Here is a 17,528-nt window from a genome sequence, read left to right on the forward strand (position 1 = left end):
CAATTATGACTTCCTCCCTTTCCCCCAAATTAACCACCATCCTGATTTTTATAGTAATCACTCTCTTGCATTTCTCTATAGATAGGAACCCATGTATACATCCCTGGAACAAATACTTTGGTCTTGCTCTTTAAAAATTTTTTAAAATTTGATGTCTTTTAACTCTTCCATTCCTTTTTTCCTCCAATTTACTTGTTGATGTACCCAGGCAGTTTGACTGGTAGAATATCCCAGTCTGGATTTTGCTGACTACACACTCACGGTGCAGCTCAACATGCTCTCCCGTCCTCTATTTCCTGGAAACAGATACTTGGATCCAAAGACTAGATTGGATTCAGGTTTCATCTCTTTGGCAAGATTATAGGTTCTGTTCTTTCATATCAGGCATACAATATCTGCTTGTCTCTCCTTTTATGATGGTAGCAGCCACTCATGCTCATTGCCTAGATCCATTTCTTCACTGAGGGCTGAAAACAGTGATACTCTAATTCTATCATTTCCTTTTTCATTTATTAACTGGGATATTTCTGTAAAGAGAGTTTTCCCTTACTGACTGTATGGTTACTCAGTATTATAGTTCATGTAAGGTCAGTAATGCTTGATTCTTTCTCTTAATTTAATAGTTTTAGAGATAAAGGATTAGTTCCTTATTACCCTCCATAAGTGACCAGTGAGTTTACTGGTATCATTATAAACGTATAGATTGTTTAAGGCATTCCAATCCATTTTAATTATCATCCTTATTGAAGCTCAAAGTGTCCCATCTTTGGCAGGTAAGAGCCTCTTCAAGTTGTCTCCTGAGTCTTTTTGACATGACCCCAGTAATCTTCGACAGCTTCCTTGCTATGTGTATGACAAGATATTCCTGACTCATCTGGCATATATTTTGCCTTGACTTGCGGTCAATCATTTCTCTAAAAATCCCTGGTTTGTTTTTAGTAAGAAATGGCATTTCAACATCACATTGTGAACACTGTGCATGCATAACTACTGAGTGGTCAATGTTCTAGGTCTTTCATGGTTAAGGATAAAATACTTTAGTAAATTATCCTGGTGCTTCCAACTTCAATGTCAAACTAGAGAGTTTTTACTTAGCTTTGTCTGTATTACCTTTGTTTCTCCTTTCTTCCATGAGTATACTGGCTCTCAAGAACAAAGAGGATAACAGAACTAAACTGTCCCATATTTGCCCATCTGCTTTATCCCATATTACACACAACAGTCTCAAAATGACACTATCAATAGTGTCTCCACTAAGTTGACTTCTAAAAATGGTTAAAAATTTTTTTGGCATTAACTCTCCCCACTCTCCTCCATTTTTGAGTTGTATTGTATCTTCACTGCCATAGGATAGATTCATTATATGGTATATTCTCTCCTTGTTGGCCCACAGTTATGAATAATTCTACCAATAATTCTATTTAATGCTCATCACCCATCCTAATGTTGATGTGTCTCCAGTCGTTTTGGTTGGCTGCAACTTATTCTTCACCAGATTCAGAAGGAAGGGCTCAAGGGAACACTATCACCCAAGTGTTTTCATGAATGATGACAGTTTCTCTCTGTGTGTTATACTTGAAAGTCAATTATAATGGATCTAGAATTCTTGGTTCACATTTTCTTCCCTTAAGTATTTTAAATATGTTCCTGTTTTCTTTTAGCATAAAGATTTATCATAGCAAAGTCTGCCAATACTTTCCCTTTCCTTAGCAGCCCTTTGCCCAGATGCTCACAATTTCCTCCACCCCTCTTTCCTTTAGAGTCCAATAATTTTACTAGAATGTTTCAGTGCTTGTTATTCTAAATCCATACTCTTGAGTGTGCAACGTGTGCTCTTTCAATATAGAATTTCAATTCTTTTATTTCAGTAATATTTCTTAGATTATAGGTTTGTGTTTGTTCCATCCCTTTACTTTGTTTTTGTTTCAAATTCAGGGACTCCTATTATCCTTATGTTGGGATCTTTTCTTCCCCATTTTCTTTTTTTTTTTTTTTAACTTTTTTCTTTTAACTTTTTTGTTTTAAAGTAATCTACACCCAACATGGGGCTCAAACTCACAACCCCGAGATCAAGAGCCACATGCTCCACTGACTGAGCCAGCCAGACACCCATTCCTCCATTTTCAATAGTCATCATTTTCTCTTGAATCCTTTTTATTTTTTCATTTCTGGTTGATTTTTAAAAATCTCTTTCTTGGGGGTGCCTGGGTGGCTCAGTTGTTAAGCGTCTGCCTTCAGCTTCGGTCATGATCCCACTGTTCTGGGATCGAGCCCCGCATCGGACTCCCTGCTCAGCAGGAAGCCTGCTTCTCCCTCTCCCACTCCCCCTGCTTGTGTTCCCTCTCTCAATGCCTCTCTCTCTGTCAAATAAATAAATAAAATCTTTTATAAAAATAAATAAATACACATAAATAAAAATAAAAATAAAAATAAAAATCTCTTTCTTGGGTGCCTGGGTGATTCAGTCGGTTGAGCATCTGCCTTCAGGTCGGGTCATGATCCCAGGGTCCTGGGATCAAGTCCCACATCCGGTTCCCTGCTCAGCGGGGAGTCTGCTTCTCCCTCTGCCCCTCCCCCTGCTTGTGCGCACTCTCTCTCTCTCAAAAATAAATAATATTTTTTAAAAATAGTAATCTTTTCCATTAATCCAATGTTTCTCTTAAACTATTACCTGTTGTGTTTAATTGCTCTTAGCTGCATCTTCATTTTTGAAATGACTTTTATTTCTAATTCTTTCCTGAATTTTGTCACTTTGTCTCTGTTCTTTCCTATTTCGTATCATTTTCTTAAATATTTACCTTGTTTTGAAATAAGATGCTACAGTTTTTATCTGTTTTGTGGACATGTCTTTGTGGTGGGTTTCTACTATCTACAGGGATATTTTTCTCCAATTTATTCTCTTTTCTCATTTCATAATAATTTTGTGTGGGATTTTACCTCAATCTCTTTATAGTATACTTTTTTCTATGACCTAGTTTTCCTGAACTTTTAGAAGGTGTGGTTCTAACTTCACATAGCTCCCTCTTCTGTTTTAAAGATGTGATACCTTGGTTTTTAAGGTTTCTTTGTTCCATTCCCCTCCTCCAATTTTATTTGGACCTTCTCTTCCTTCATCTCTGGGTCTCTACCCTGCTCAATTTTTATTCCACTCCCATTATTTCTTCTAAGTGGATGGGGAGTGGGGGGATGTCCCTGAAGGGAGCCCTGGCTGGCCAGTCTCTAGAGGTCACAAGGTTCAAACTGTTCTAGGCCCTTCAGAAATTACCAGGAACCTCTTGCACTAACCCAGTACTGGATTGAACACCACCCTTCCCAACATCAAATACTGTTCACTGACAGATGAATGGATAAAGAAGATGTGATACACACACACACACACACACACACACACACACACACACAATGAAATATTACTCAGCCATCAAAAAGAATGAAATCTTGCCATTTGCAACAAAGGAAATGGAACTAAAGAGTATTATGCTAAGTCAAATAAGTCAGTCAGTGAAAGACAAATACCATATCATTTCACTAACATGTGGAGTTTAAGAAACAGAACAGATGAACATAGGGGAAGGGAAGGAAAAATAAAATGAGACAAAAACAGGGAGGGAGAAAAACCATAAGAGACTCTTAACTATATGAAACAAACTGAGGGTTGCTGTAGGGGAGGTGGGTGGGGGATGGGGTAACTGGGGGATGGGCATTAAGGAGGGCACTAGAAGTAATGAGCACTGGGTGTTATATGCAACTGATGAATCACTAAATGCTACCTTAAATTAAGTAATTTAAGATTACTTTGGGGCGCCTGGGTGGCACAGTCATTAAGCGTCTGCCTTCGGCTCAGGGCGTGATCCCGGCGTTCTGGGATCGAGCCCCACGTCAGGCTCCTCTGCTGGGAGCCTGCTTCTTCCTCTCCCACTCCCCCTGCTTGTGTTCCCTCTCTCACTGGCTGTCTCTATCTCTGTCGAATAAATAAATAAAATCTTAAAAAAAATTACTTAAATTCTACCTTATATACTAACAATACAGTATATGTTACTAAAAAATGCTGTTCTCACATCAGCTGACATTTCCAATTAATATTTATTGAACGTCCTCTGATCCCTCTCCCTCAGAGGCTAATACTGTGCAGTTGTGCCTTATAGTATGGATGCCTTTTTAACTAGTTTTAATTTCAATGCTGCCCGTGGGTTTTGGTTTTGCTCCCAAGTTGCTCCATTTTTGTTTTTTTTTTTTTTAATTTCAAGATTTTTTTATTTATTTATTTTTAGAGAGAGAAAGAGAGCATGCGCATGCAGGGGGAGGGACAGAGGGAGAGAATCCCAAGCAGACTCCCTGCTGAGTGTGAAGGCTGACACGGGGCTCAATCTCACAACCCTGAGATCGTGACCTGAGCCAAAACTGAGAGTCAGATGCTTAACTCAGTCGGTGGCTGACAGCCACCCAGGCATCCTCCAAGTTGCTTTTTAAAAAGGAAATTTAGAGAGATTAAAAAACCATGTCACCACTGCTACTATTGCTACCATCTTTCCAGATTTTAGAGTATATTTTTTAAGTCCTTAGAGCTTTTCTATGGAAAACTTTCTTGAACAAAATGTCTTAAAAATCTTTTTCACAAATAAAAAGGATGAAACAGAAGAAACTTTACCCGTTTTGTCTGCTTACCTCAAAAAGTCTGAACAAGTTGTATTTTGTATTATAATCAGTCCACAAGACCACAAAAAAGGCATTCAGTGAGACGATGCTAATCATAATTATCTTAAAAAGACGACTCGTTATGACTCTCTTCACAAATGCCTGACACTGAGAATCTCTCCTCCTGTCAAAAAGTTGAATAAGAGGTATGATTATCTTACAACAGAACTAGATCCCAAACATTACACACTTTTTGTAGAGACTAGGTTCTGCTTTCTACCCTCTGTGAATGTAATTTAAATATACTTTTAAATTGGAACACAATACAGGGCACCTGGCTGGCTCAGTCAGTACAGCAAGCGATTCTTGATCTCAGGGTCATGAGTTTGAGCCCCACGTTGGGTGTAGAGATTACTTAAATGAATGTGTATTTTTTTTTAACTTCAACACAATGCTAACTGAATGACCACTAAAATATGTATGATGACCCCTGAGTTGATCTGTCCTCACTCAGTTACTTAGTTCCTTCTCTTAGATCTCTGGGGGCAAAAATGATTACTAGTCCTTCTCAAGCAAAACAAAGAATCATCTTCATTTACTCCTTCAGTAAATTTTTACAGAGTGATTACTAACAGCAGGCAAGACAGCAGACAGCAGACATCGTGGATATAAGGAGAACAAAACTAAATATTGTCAGTCTAGTAGGAAAAACCGGTAATAATCAAATCATCACCCATACAAGTGTTCACAATCAATGATTAAAAAAAAAAAACTGAATACCCTAAGAAAAAATAAGCAAACACACAATCAATGCATGAAATAAATACAAATGGTAATGAACCTCCCCCAAAATGTTCAGTAGCATTACTAATGGGGATGGAGATGCAAATTAGGTACAACCATTATTTTTGCTTATAAAATTAGCAGACTTAAATGTAATACTATGTAATGCTGGCAGTAGTGTGGTGTGATGAGGCATTCTCATAAACTGCCAGGGGGCGTGTAAATTGGCCAACTCCTCCGAAAAGCCATAGAACTATTTGTAACCTCTGATCCAAGGAACCTACCCCAAGAGCATGCAATCTGGAATGAACTGGCTTGGCCAAATATGTTCATCCCAGCGTTACGTACAGTAGTAAGAACTTGCAAGCAGTTCAAAAGTCTAACAAGAAAGACTGGTGAAGTCCATGACGGCATATCCATCTCATGGAAGATTATATAGATACTAAAATATGCCGATGCATCTTTTTCATGGTTTAAAAAAATGTTTATGATCCACTGGATAGCTAAAGACAAACACAAAACAAGGTACAAAATTCTCTACTCAGTATTATTACAGTAATTCTTTTTCTTGGTTATTATATTTATCTATGCTTTCCAATTTTTCTCAAAAAGTATGCACTATTTTCCCCATTATATGTAACAAATGAACACACTCTAACAGGAAATAAATACAGAATGCATATACTTTTATAATCTATAAAAACAAGATGTATAATTTTCATTGTCTGTTTTGAGATCAGGTCTAATACCTCAATAAAACCTTCAAATTTTCTAACACGGTGGCTAATAAAAGCAAAGTAGAAAGGACAAAAAGATAAAAGGACTAAACAGAGTCAAATTCAGTGTATGGGTCAAGTAAGAGCATGACTGAATGCTGATTTAACTAGCCAATCATGATATTAAAGCCAAAGAAGCAAAATGTTTGGCTGAGCCTTCACCAACCTCACCAGGGAGAGAAGGCAGATGGTCAAGGGCACGCACCTCGTTTTGGGCAGTGCACAAGTGCGTGCACCAAGAAGAGCACACCGGCACCCTGCCCCCAAGCTGCCATTTGCACATTTCTTAACGAGCAGTAGAAAAAAAGAATATTTACTGAAATTTCCCGAATCTCGCACAGAACGCCACTGAAGGATTATCCAACAGCGAGCTAGAAATGACTCTGGTATCATTCTGAAAATGAAACTGTTGAGACATTTTCCAAATTTTCTATTTTTATTCCTTGCTTTGATCATTCAACAGAAAATCTCTGCTTAGGGATTTCCTTGGCATCTAGATTCCAAGAGGCCACAGAGCAGGGCCCACAAAAGGAACTCATGCTTTATGACGTCATTCTTGGGCATTCTAGTACATTACTAGCCTGCAGGCCCCCAGAGTCAAATACTCCCTAGCTGATCTACGCCGAGAGCCTGTCTTCCCGGGGAGACTAAGCACCTCAGTTCAGTGAAAGGGATACAAGTACAAAGGAACTGTGAAGCTCCAGGCTAATTCTGGGAGTTACCAGAGCTAGAGCAGACAAAAGCCCTTCCTCTCTCAAGAAGTATCCACATCTGAGGGCGCTTGGGCGGCTCAGTCATGGAGGGGTCTGCCTTCGGCTCAGGTCATGATCTCCAGGTCCTGGGATCGAGCCCCACATTGGGATTCCTGCCTAGTAGGAGTCTGCTTCTCTCCCTCTCCCTCTGCCCCTCCCCACTGCTCATTCCCTCTCTCACTCAAACAAATAAATAAAATCTTGAAAAAAGAGAAGCATCCACATCTGAGAGACAAAAGTCCCTTAACAATGTGTTAGACTAAGTTAAGGGCCATGTAAGGGGGAAAAGCAAACTTCTCTGGGGTTCTACGAGCCAAGAGCATACATCCAGGGCACGTGACTGGAAACATCAGGATGGACCAGAAAAGATTTTGGTGGGTTTGGGGCCAGAACACAAGAAAAAGGAGGAACAGAGGTCAGCCATGCCCAGCACTAGCTTACGAAGAGCCTGTAATGTGCACATATGACCCTCCTAAACAGAGCGTAGGGGATGAGCCTGTGGGGCTGAGATCTTTTAAGTACAAGAGCCACAGGGTTTTTGCTCTGTTCAATTCTTGGGATTAATATATTCTCCTTGCGTTCCTTCTCCTAATCCCTTTTGCTTTCAAGGCAAATCAAGACAGAGGGATCTGGGTAGCCCTCTGTTGTACTAAACCTTTAGTGGCTAAACTGGTCACATTCCTGGAAACACAAATTTTTGAGCCATAAGAAAACCAAGTATTCACCGCAATAGCTCTGTAGTCCCAGGCATTCTAAAACAAGTGTATATGACTATTCCTGGTAGGAAAACACTCTTGTAGGCAACCAATACACTGACCTGGGAAATAACATCCTGTTTATTCCATTTCTGCATTTAAAATCATCAACAGTGAAGCTTTAAGAATCACTTCGATTAATGTCCTCAAGATTCAAACTTTAGCCTCATCTTCCCACTTGACATTCTCTCCCTCAGGGATCAGCTCCTCCTATATCTCCTACTGCCTCATTTGGTCATATGGTCCCTGATGCCTTCTGGGCTCATGCCCAACATCCCCACAACAGCCTCCTGGAGCAGCTGCTGGGAGAAAGCCTGAATTAGTTCTCCACCTGAATCTGTTTCCACCTGCCCCAATACATCAATGTGTCTACTCAAGCTGGGGGCCACAGAAGGCCCTTGGTAGGTGTCTGCTGTAGGAATATACGAACGAAAAGCCCACGCAGCTAAGCACGGTGGGAGTCCGTCTCCAGGAACCCCAATGGTATACTTCCATGCCTTCCCTCTTGAAGCATCAAAGCACACTTTGGGGGAGAAATGGAGAGGAGATTAAGGATGTAAAGAATTCCTTCACGATGCTTGGAGGGGTGAGAGAAGATGGCCAGCTGGAAGCAGTAGAGAGAAGTCCAGTCATTGTTAGACTACCCATCAGCACAGCTAAGCACAGCTGACCGTGGTTTCTGAAGTCACTGATGAACACAGCTAGTCTGGGAATGGGACTCCAGATGGTGAGCACAATCAGAGGTGACAAGCTTCTCCAAAGCCTACTGAAATCATCCATATTTCCTCATGGACAGGTGGGCACAACAGGCACCCTGAGATAAGCAGCCGAAGGGCCACCTCCTCCACCCTTTCAGCAGTAACTCCCACTGTGCTCGACGTGGGCGCCGCCACCCCAGCCGCATACAGCTGGGGATGTCAGCAGTCAGCAGACATGGCAGCTTGGTGACTCAAGTCTTCTGGCCAAGAGTCATTCCTTCACTTGTCCCAAGAACTGGCACTGAAACAAAAAGCTCACGTGTCATAGCCAAATCCTATTACAGCTCTTGGTGTTTTGCAGGAAATTCCACAAAACTGCAGTTACAGAATTCAACCAGTCTATTTTTGAGCACTGGATGAGAGAGTGTGTAGACTGCTCCATACTTACACTAGTCCTGCAGGACATTAATGGGAGTCAGGTTTGTGTCCAAACACAGTATAGAGCTGCTGCTTTCTGTCTAGAGCAAAAACATAAAGAACCATCCTTATTCTGTGCATCCAGAGATTTCCTAACTCCTACCAACGCCAGAAAGTAACCATTATTTTCACAAGGGTAACTTCAGTTTAGGAAAGGGAACTGTCAAACATGCTGGCACCTGGTTTGTTACCTATGGAGGTCATCCAAGGGGTCAGAGTTCATGTCTACAGAACTCCTCTCTACTCCAGAGATCGTTTAGGAAGAAAATGGAGGGAAACCGAAGCTTACTACATCAGAAAAACCACTGCCATCGCACAAAGATTTGGAATAGAAGGGAACCCGGGAGCCTCCCATGTCGACAGTGTCTTTTGAGGCTGAAATGTCAGCTCCTTGAACAGCGTCCGGAGATTCATCCTGTTGGAATTTGCCCCGGTGAGTACTTCCACAGCCTTCTACTGCAGGATCTCTGATTCTCTACAGTCAACTCCGTGAGTTCCAGATGATGCAACAACCCTTAACAAGGCCCTTACGGCAAACCCTCGTGGAGCTGCTAGTTGTAGACGCATTGTCGGGTCTCCACCACTGCAACTACAAGCCCAATGCTGCTCTCTCCGCTGGGCTCATACGCAGTACGTTACCAGCCAAACAAGCTGAGCCTCTCACGCTTACATTCAAAGTAAGGGGAAAGACTTCAGGGTACAGAGAAACAAGTTCAATGACACCAAAGGGAGCAAACAAGCAAATCTGGAAGGTGGGATACTCCACAGGACACGTGATCCCGTTTTTACGGTAAGTCAATGACACGGGGAAAAGGGAGGACGGGAGGGGAGCTTGCTCACTCTAGACTGAAAGAATAGAGAGACCAGATGTGATGGGTGGACTTCATGTGGATCCTGATTAGAACAAACTTACTGTCCAGAGGCATTCCTGACCTTCAGGGAAATTTAATTTTGCCCGGGTGTTAGGTGACACCAAGGAACCATGGTTTATTCTGTTAGGTATAATAATGGTGTTATGGTTTATAGAAGAAAATGACCATATATTCTAGAGATATTTATTGAAGGACGTGGGGTAAAAGGACATGTTGTCTGGGATTTTCAATTTTAAAGCTATTTTAAAGCTTTTAAATGCTTGAGTAAAGAAAAGAGAAATGGAGAATTACATGAAATAACCGATGTAAAATCTTGATAATTGTTAAATCTGAGTATATAAGAGGGTTTGATGTACCTAAGGCTTTTATGTACTATTCACTTTATTTTTAAATATGCTTAAATTTGTTCATGTTTAAAAATTCATGTGAAAAAATTGAAGCACTGAGCCAAAAATCTCTGGTAATAAAATGTATAAAAGTTCCCAAATCTATAATACCGGAAAGAGTTTATAAAAACACAACGCAGGGCGCCTGGGCTGGCTCAGCTGGAAGAACATGCGACTCTTGATCTCAGGGTTTTGAGTTTGAGCCCCAAGTTGGGTTAGAGATTACTTAAAAAATGAAATCTTAAAAAAAAAAAAAAAAGAAAAAAGAAAAAAAAGTTTTGTCTTTTCCTCCAAAAAAATTTTAAGAAGCACCAATTCTGGATTTTCCAGCAGCCCCAGAATCTGAGCGGTCTTGTCTCTCCTCCCTCCCTACACCCTCCATATCCACAGGGCAAACTGACAGGACCTGTCTCTCCCAAGCCAACAGACCCAGCCAAGAACTGGCTTCAGAGAGCTCAGCCTCCTTGTCCTGTTTGCATATGGTTTCTCTGACTGAGGCCAGGGTTGGGTGGGGAGGGGAAGGTTTGCTTGTTATAACATACGGATTTTTCTGGTCTCTGAAACAAGGTGGGTTACAAAGATGATCCCTGTTAAATCCTGTTACCATAAGGCGTCAAGGGATTAACACACCTTCCTTGGACAAATATAAATATATCTGTATATATTTATCTGTATATATAAATCTACAGATATATAAATTATCTATCTATATATACAGATATATAAATTATATATCTATCTATATATATATTCTTTAAATCTATATTCTAATCTTATTAATAAGCACATTCCATGGGGTGCCTGGGTGGCTCAGTTGGCTAAGCATCTGCCTTTGGTTCGGGTCATGATCTCAGGGTCCTGGGATCCAGCCCTGCGTGGGGCTCCCTGCTGGGCAGGGAGTCTGTTTCTCCCTCTCCTTCTACCCCTCCCTCCTGCTCATGTCCTCTCCCAATCTCTCTCTCTCTCAAATAAATAAAATCTTTAAAAAATTACATTAAGTTAAAAAAAAAATACATTCCCGGGGCGCCTGGGTGACTCCGTCAGCTGAGTGTCCAACTCTTGGTTCTGGCCTAGGTCATGATCTTGTGGTCATGAGATCGAGCCCCACTTGAAGCTCTGCGCTCAGTGCAGAGTCTGCTTCAGATTCTGTCTCCCTCTCCCTCTCTCTCTCTCTCAAATAAATAAATAAAATCTTTTAAATATAATAATAAGTACACTCTTGAGTTCCTTCAAAGAACACTGGTATTGTAATTTTTAAGCAATAGATTACTTTATATTCCTTTTTACTCCTATCAGTGACACACAGAATAAATAGAGCTCATTACTGGATAAAAACTCAGTAGCTTCTAACTTAGTGACTATAGTCTTTCAGTTCAGGAGTCACAAACTACAAATGATTTTTTAAATATCACCCTTAGTTGCTTTTTTTTTTTTTAAGATTTTATTTATTTATTTGACAGAGAGAGAGACAGCCAGCTAGAGAGGGAACACAAGCAGGGGGAGTGGGAGAGGAAGAAGCAGGTTCCCAGCAGAGCGGGGAGCCCGATGTGGGGCTCGAACCCAGGACCCTGGAATCAGGCCCTGAGCCGAAGGCAGACGCTTAACGACTGAGCCATCCAGGCGCCCTACCCTTACTTCCTTCTTAATGCAGAAGGTCATATAATGATCTGGTACATTGGTCACTGTGACACTGAATCCTTATATTGCCCCAAGATAGCAGAGGCCATGGATAAGACACTTGTCCTCTCCTTCAACTCCCTCTCTGAAAAGGATAAAATAAGACAGTTTACCCATTTTCTGTGACTTTTATAATCTAACTGCTGAGCTAAACTGGCAGCTACAATCCAAATCAACGTCAGCCTTGTAAGAATTGTATAGATGGTTAAAATCCTTTACCTACAGAGTTCACCATTCTTCTTCTGCCTTCTAATTATTCTCCAACACAATGCACTGGGGTAAAGTCACCATCATCACTTGAATTTCTGGGTTATAAAATGTCTGCATACTCCCCCATCCCAATTTCTGGTCTTTAAGAACACTGTTTCTCTCTTTGAATATTATTAATATAATTCCCTGAGTTGGTTTACCTTATGTATATGATTAGAAATAACGAAAAATCCTCAGGCTCAAGTTTAAATCATTTTGTAATTGAGCCCTGATGGTACAAAAGACTGTTCAAAAGGTGAGCTTAAATTGACTACTGAATTTGTTCACGTAAACTGCCTTCCACATACATGACGGCTAAGATGTCCACTGGGTTTGACACGCATTTTGGAAGAAATCACACAGAAGCAGCTGCTTTTTCCATAAACTTGGCCAGTTTCACATCTCTCTTGGTCAGTCCACCACAGTCGTGTGACGTTAGGGTTATCTGCACCTACGAAACACAGAAGCAGTTTTTCAAACCTGGAGCTACAATTCGTGGTCCCCATCTTTGGTGGCTCGGAAATCAATCTACTATTCCACATTCACATTTGACAACTGGGGAGATTAAATGATTTACAAAATACTACATTATGAGTAAGCACAGCATTTCCAAAACCGAATAAACTCCAGGGGCACAGTCTGCTACGGGCTGGGCCCAGCAGCCGCCCAGGGATGAAAAGGTCATCTCATGTGAAGGGCAATTCAGCTGCCAGAATCTAAAATCTTGTCTCAAAAAAAAAAAAAAAAAAAAAAGGAGGAGAGATTAAGGTTCCATTTTAACTCCCATTACTTTAATTACATGACTATTTTCAGGCCACTGAGAAAGACCAAGCTATCAAATGTAATGTCTTAGTAACGACATTCAGAAAAGCCCATTTCCAAATTAGGAAGGTGGGATGGAGGTGAGGGGGAGGAACAGACTGTGGCTTCTTGAAAAAGCAATTAAAAATCACAAGCAAAATAATGGACAAAGAGAGGCAAGTAGGAAGGAAAAGTTTATCATGGTACCTGTGTGTTTTGAATTATTCCAATAAATCACAAGCGCATCAGGAAATGTTCTCTTTTCCAAAGAGAATTTTTTATAGAGAAAACAGAACCACATAGAAATCTAGGTGATAAGACATTTCAAATGGCATGACCATAAAGGCAAGGACATTTGGGGGGGAGGACCATGAATCTTCTTACTGAGCCCCCTTAAAAATGACTTAGAATCTTTTTAGCCTGCTCTTTGTCTTAAGAAGGCCAGTTTCCACTTAGAATGTAGAATTTAATAAACAGTTATTTATAAAGCACAGTTCCAGAGCATATTATTTCAGTAAGGTAAATAAAGCCGTATCTCTCTTATTTGCTACCATTACTTTCAAAAATTTACTTAGGAGGATTTAAAATTTATCTGCATTAGGGGCGCCTGGGTAGCGTAGTCGTTAAGCGTCTGCCTTCGGCTCAGGGCGTGATCCCGGCGTTCCGGGATTGAGTCCCACATCGGGCTCCTCTGCTGGGAGCCTGCTTCTTCCTCTCCCACTTCCCTGCTGTGTTCCCTCTCTCTCTGGCTGTCCCTCTGTCAAAGAAATACATAAAATCTTAAAAAAAAAAATTTATCTGCATGGCTGATTTTCAAGTTTAATTCAGGAGCCTAATTTGGCTCAACTTGCTCATATTAGTTTCAGAAGACAAGCACGAAAAGAAAGAGTTTTGACACTGCTGTCTTGAGCAGATCTGAAAATTTGTTACTAATTTGCAATAATACGCAGGGATTCTGGGGAAAGAATAAGAGAATGTTTTCCTAAGCCCAATGACACTTGACACATAGCTGCACAGGGTAACAAGGAAGAATGAAGTTTCTTAAACTCCACAGCTAAGGTGATCCCCAAATAAGGCAATTTAGTTACCTTGTTGTACACATTGAACCATTCCGGGTGATGATTCATCTTCTCTGCTTGCAGGGCGACTCGGGACATAAAGCCAAATGCCTGCACAAGATGAAGCGGAAACTGATTAGCGGCACTGCCCTTTACTCTGGGCCTGCGGGAGAGAGACCAGAGCAAGCCAGCCAGATAAAGACGAGGCTAGGATCCTTACAGAAACCCGGAGAAATGAAATATGAAAAGGACTGCTCTGCACAGAGCTGGGGTAACGGTGTAGCAGGACCGTGACCTGCTGCTCAACGGTGAAAAACAATCAGGCTCAAATAAACAAACCAGGAAATTGGTCTCACCCAGTGACCTGTCTGGACTGTTTAATTGTCCTCAGGACAAGACTCACCAAAATAGCACGGGAGTAATTTCCCTTCAACCAAGTGCCCTGGATCTCACTACCTGGCCCCAAATCTTAGGGGCTACTTTTCTTGCATCACCACTCCTTTTGTGTTCAGTTGCTGGGTTGCTAACTAAGGCCTCGATCTCAAGACTATGGGAAAAATATCTTACTGAACAACTTCTCCATCCTAGCTCCCAGACAGGAAAGGAGGGGATAAAAGACTGTTTTTTGACATCCAGACTGAAGCAGGGAAGTCTGGCTTGCCCGCTCGGGGTCTTCTTGCTATCGCCCACCAGTGCCCTGTGGAGCGGAGAGCGCTTCTTCCCAGGGCAGGGGGAGGCGGGCTCAGGCACACGCGTAAGTGCGGACCTGTAGGGCTCGGTCTTCATTCCATAGGGAAAGCGCAAACCTAATTTTGCTAACCAGAAGCAAAACTTGTCCTGTTTTTCTTTTGCTTGCTTTCCAATTTTTATGAAGGTAATTGCAAACAATAGGAGAGTCTGTCTCTAATGTGTCCAGAAGGCAGAAATACTTGGTAAGACTCTAAGGTAATGGTACGTTAACTACAAATTTACAGAGGAATTCACAGGGCAGTACCCATTGTAGCCACATAAATAAATATTGAACTTCATCACCCCTATCCAGAAAAGGCGATGTGATGGTAATTGAGCTGTGTTTTCTGGATCACCAGAATGACATTCGAGCACGTTTCCAAGTTCATAGTGAGAGGTATGGAAGATGCCATTTTAAACCATTCTATATTATTCCTAATGGCTCCTACATCAGAATGATTTCATTCAGGATAAAGACTCCCATTTTGGTCTTTAATTAAAGGCCTAAAGGTTTTTCCCTGTCAGGAAAAGGAAGAACATTCAAGCAAAATCCATTTAACCATGTATGGAATTATCAGTGGAAAACAATATTCACTCCCCTTCCTCTTCTCATCGCATAATCTGATTCTCTAGATTGTGTCAAATGTGAAAGTCTTTTAATTATTCAGAGTTAACCTGCATTAAACGATGTATAATGAGAATTTTTTAGTCCCTTTGCCTATAATGCCCTATTCTTGTTTAGCTTTAAGACTTCCAAAAAAGTTAACCACAATCCCTGAGAATAGTAATAGAGTCATTAATGGCATAGGCTCTCAAGCCAGGGAGGCCTGAATTCAAATTCCAACGCTACGACCCGTCATTTGAGCCTCTGTTCTCTGATCAGTAAACTGAGGATATTAATAAAAAGCTCATGTAGTCATCCTAATAAAAAATGAGATGGGGGATATAAAAGCACTTAGCATAGCACTTGGCACTGGGTAAGAGATCAATAATGGCAGATACTGCTACCATATACTGCTCTGGCTAGACTGCATATGATAACCCTCACAAAATGAAATGATAGGTGAAAAGCCCTCCCACAGCCTTAAGAATCTAAGATTCCAGTTGCCATCTCCCAGAAGAATGGTGCTTTCCTATTCCACATGCCATAAATACAGACTCAAAGCCACACACCAAACAGATCACATACTATAGGGTAACACCCTGGTGCACACTGCCTGGGGAAAACAGCTTAATGACAAGATATTAGGTGGGCAAAGTCAGTCACTACCCAAGTTCTTAAGGCTTGTGGCCATAATTTCTTTGAACTATGCTATCCTAAAGGTCCAAAGTGATGCTTAGCATCCCTTACCAATTCCCAAGAATCAAGCGGATCAAGGGGATGACTGAACACAGTCAGAAGTGCTCCTCAAGGGAGCGCCTGGGTAGCGCAGTCGTTAAGCGTCTGTCTTCGGCTCAGGGCGTGATCCCGGTGTTCCGGGAGGGATCGAGTCCCACATCGGGCTCCTCCGCTGGGAGCCTGCTTCTTCCTCTCCCACTCTCCCTGCTTGTGTTCCCTCTCTCGCTGGCTGTCTCTCTGTCACATAAATAAATAAAATATTAAAAAAAAAAAAGAAGTGCTCCTCAAATCTTTGATTTCCAACATGCCATCAGCATGGTAGCAAAATCTACTCTATCACAGATACGGCTTAAAAGAGAACACCCCTTGGGGTGCCTGGGTGGCTCAGTCAGTTAAGCATCCAACTCTTGACCTCAGCTCAGGTATCAATCTCTCGGTCCTGAGTTCGAGCCCTGCAATGGTCTCCACACTGGGCATGGAGCCTACTGAGAGAGAGACAGAGAGAGAGAGAGAGAGAGAGGGAGAGAATTCCCACATCCTAAGAGTTACAGTGATCAAAGAAAAACCTTGGGGTGCCTGGGTGGCTCAATCAGTTATGCATCTGCCTTTGGCTCAGGTCATGATCCCAGGGTCCTGGGATTGAGCCCAACATCGGGCTCTCTGCTCAGTGGGGAGCCTGCCTCTCCTCTCCCTCTGCTTCCCACTCCACCTACTTGTACACTCGCTCTCTCTCTCTCAAATAAAATCTAAAAAAAAAAAAAAAAAAAACCTTTTACCATATCTACTTACAATGCAAAAAGAAAAAAAAGACACTTCCAAAGATCCGTCAAATTTATGTATTCCTCAGCTTTACATATTTCCCTTCAACTGTCACCTAATATTTGCACTTAATAAAATATCATAAGCCTGATAAACCATTTACGCAGGACCTACTCCTAATTCTTCCCGAGGGAAAGAACACTTGCTCCTGCTCTGGGAGTAGGAAGACAATTTCATAATCCTTCTTCCATATAACAGAACCAAATAATCCCCAAACTATTTATTTCTAAATCCACAAATTAAAAACATTCACAACAATACACATTCAAATTAAAGTAAAAGGATTTCTGCAAGAAGTGAAATGAGTGGATAGGAGAGGAAAAAAGCAAAACCTCAAGAGGGAATTTTGATTATCTGGCATTAATAAAGAGGGAGTATGACTAAACAGCAAAACTGGCAGATGGTGAAAAGCATCTGTCCCTTCTTTCTAAGATTTCTTTTTTATAGCCCTAGCTACTTGTTCCCAGGATGCCAGTTGGAACCTACAGGCCTTGAGCAAGCTAAAAGTCTAGGCTTTCTTAAACCATTCCATCAATGAAAACTGCAAATACACACCACTAACACTACAGTGAGAAGCTGAGAGGACAGGACTAAGAAAATGGACAAAATGAAGTAGAAGTCAGCAAGAATTTTAAGAATCAGAAAATAAGTACAGAACACAAAGTAGATCTAACATATAAATAACTTTTCTGAATAAGAGAACAAAAAACCACAGAAAGAAA

The 17,528-nt window shown here is 41.2% G+C and overlaps 2 protein-coding genes across 6 annotated transcripts in view; both read right to left on the reverse strand.

Moving 5' to 3' along the window:
• The window catches only part of CATSPER3 (cation channel sperm associated 3), a 38,276-nt gene extending 26,160 nt beyond the window's left edge, over positions 1–12,116 (reverse strand). For 2 of the 3 annotated variants that reach the window (XM_087862258.1, XM_045794658.2), the window contains exon 1: positions 4,666–12,116. In XM_087862258.1, coding sequence (XP_087718384.1) covers positions 4,666–4,730 — 65 coding nt within the window. In that variant the 5' untranslated portion in view covers positions 4,731–12,116. The remainder of the gene's footprint in view (positions 1–4,665) is intronic. The other variant, XM_045794657.2, reaches the window with a different exon arrangement.
• A 144-nt stretch (positions 12,117–12,260) lies between these two features.
• PCBD2 (pterin-4 alpha-carbinolamine dehydratase 2) overlaps positions 12,261–17,528 on the reverse strand; it is a 51,095-nt gene continuing 45,827 nt past the window's right edge. For 2 of the 3 annotated variants that reach the window (XM_087862260.1, XM_087862259.1), the window contains 2 exons: positions 13,950–14,030; positions 12,785–13,618 (listed from right to left, as the gene is read on the reverse strand). In XM_087862260.1, coding sequence (XP_087718386.1) covers positions 13,985–14,030 — 46 coding nt within the window. In that variant the 3' untranslated portion in view covers positions 12,785–13,618; positions 13,950–13,984. Of the gene's footprint in view, positions 12,512–12,784; positions 13,619–13,949; positions 14,031–17,528 lie in introns of those variants that run through there. The other variant, XM_045794660.2, reaches the window with a different exon arrangement.

The sequence above is a fragment of the Ursus americanus genome, chromosome 5 (genome assembly GCF_024610735.1).
Source record: "Ursus americanus isolate L20-20 chromosome 5, mUrsAme1.1.p, whole genome shotgun sequence".
Lineage (NCBI taxonomy): Eukaryota > Metazoa > Chordata > Mammalia > Carnivora > Ursidae > Ursus > Ursus americanus.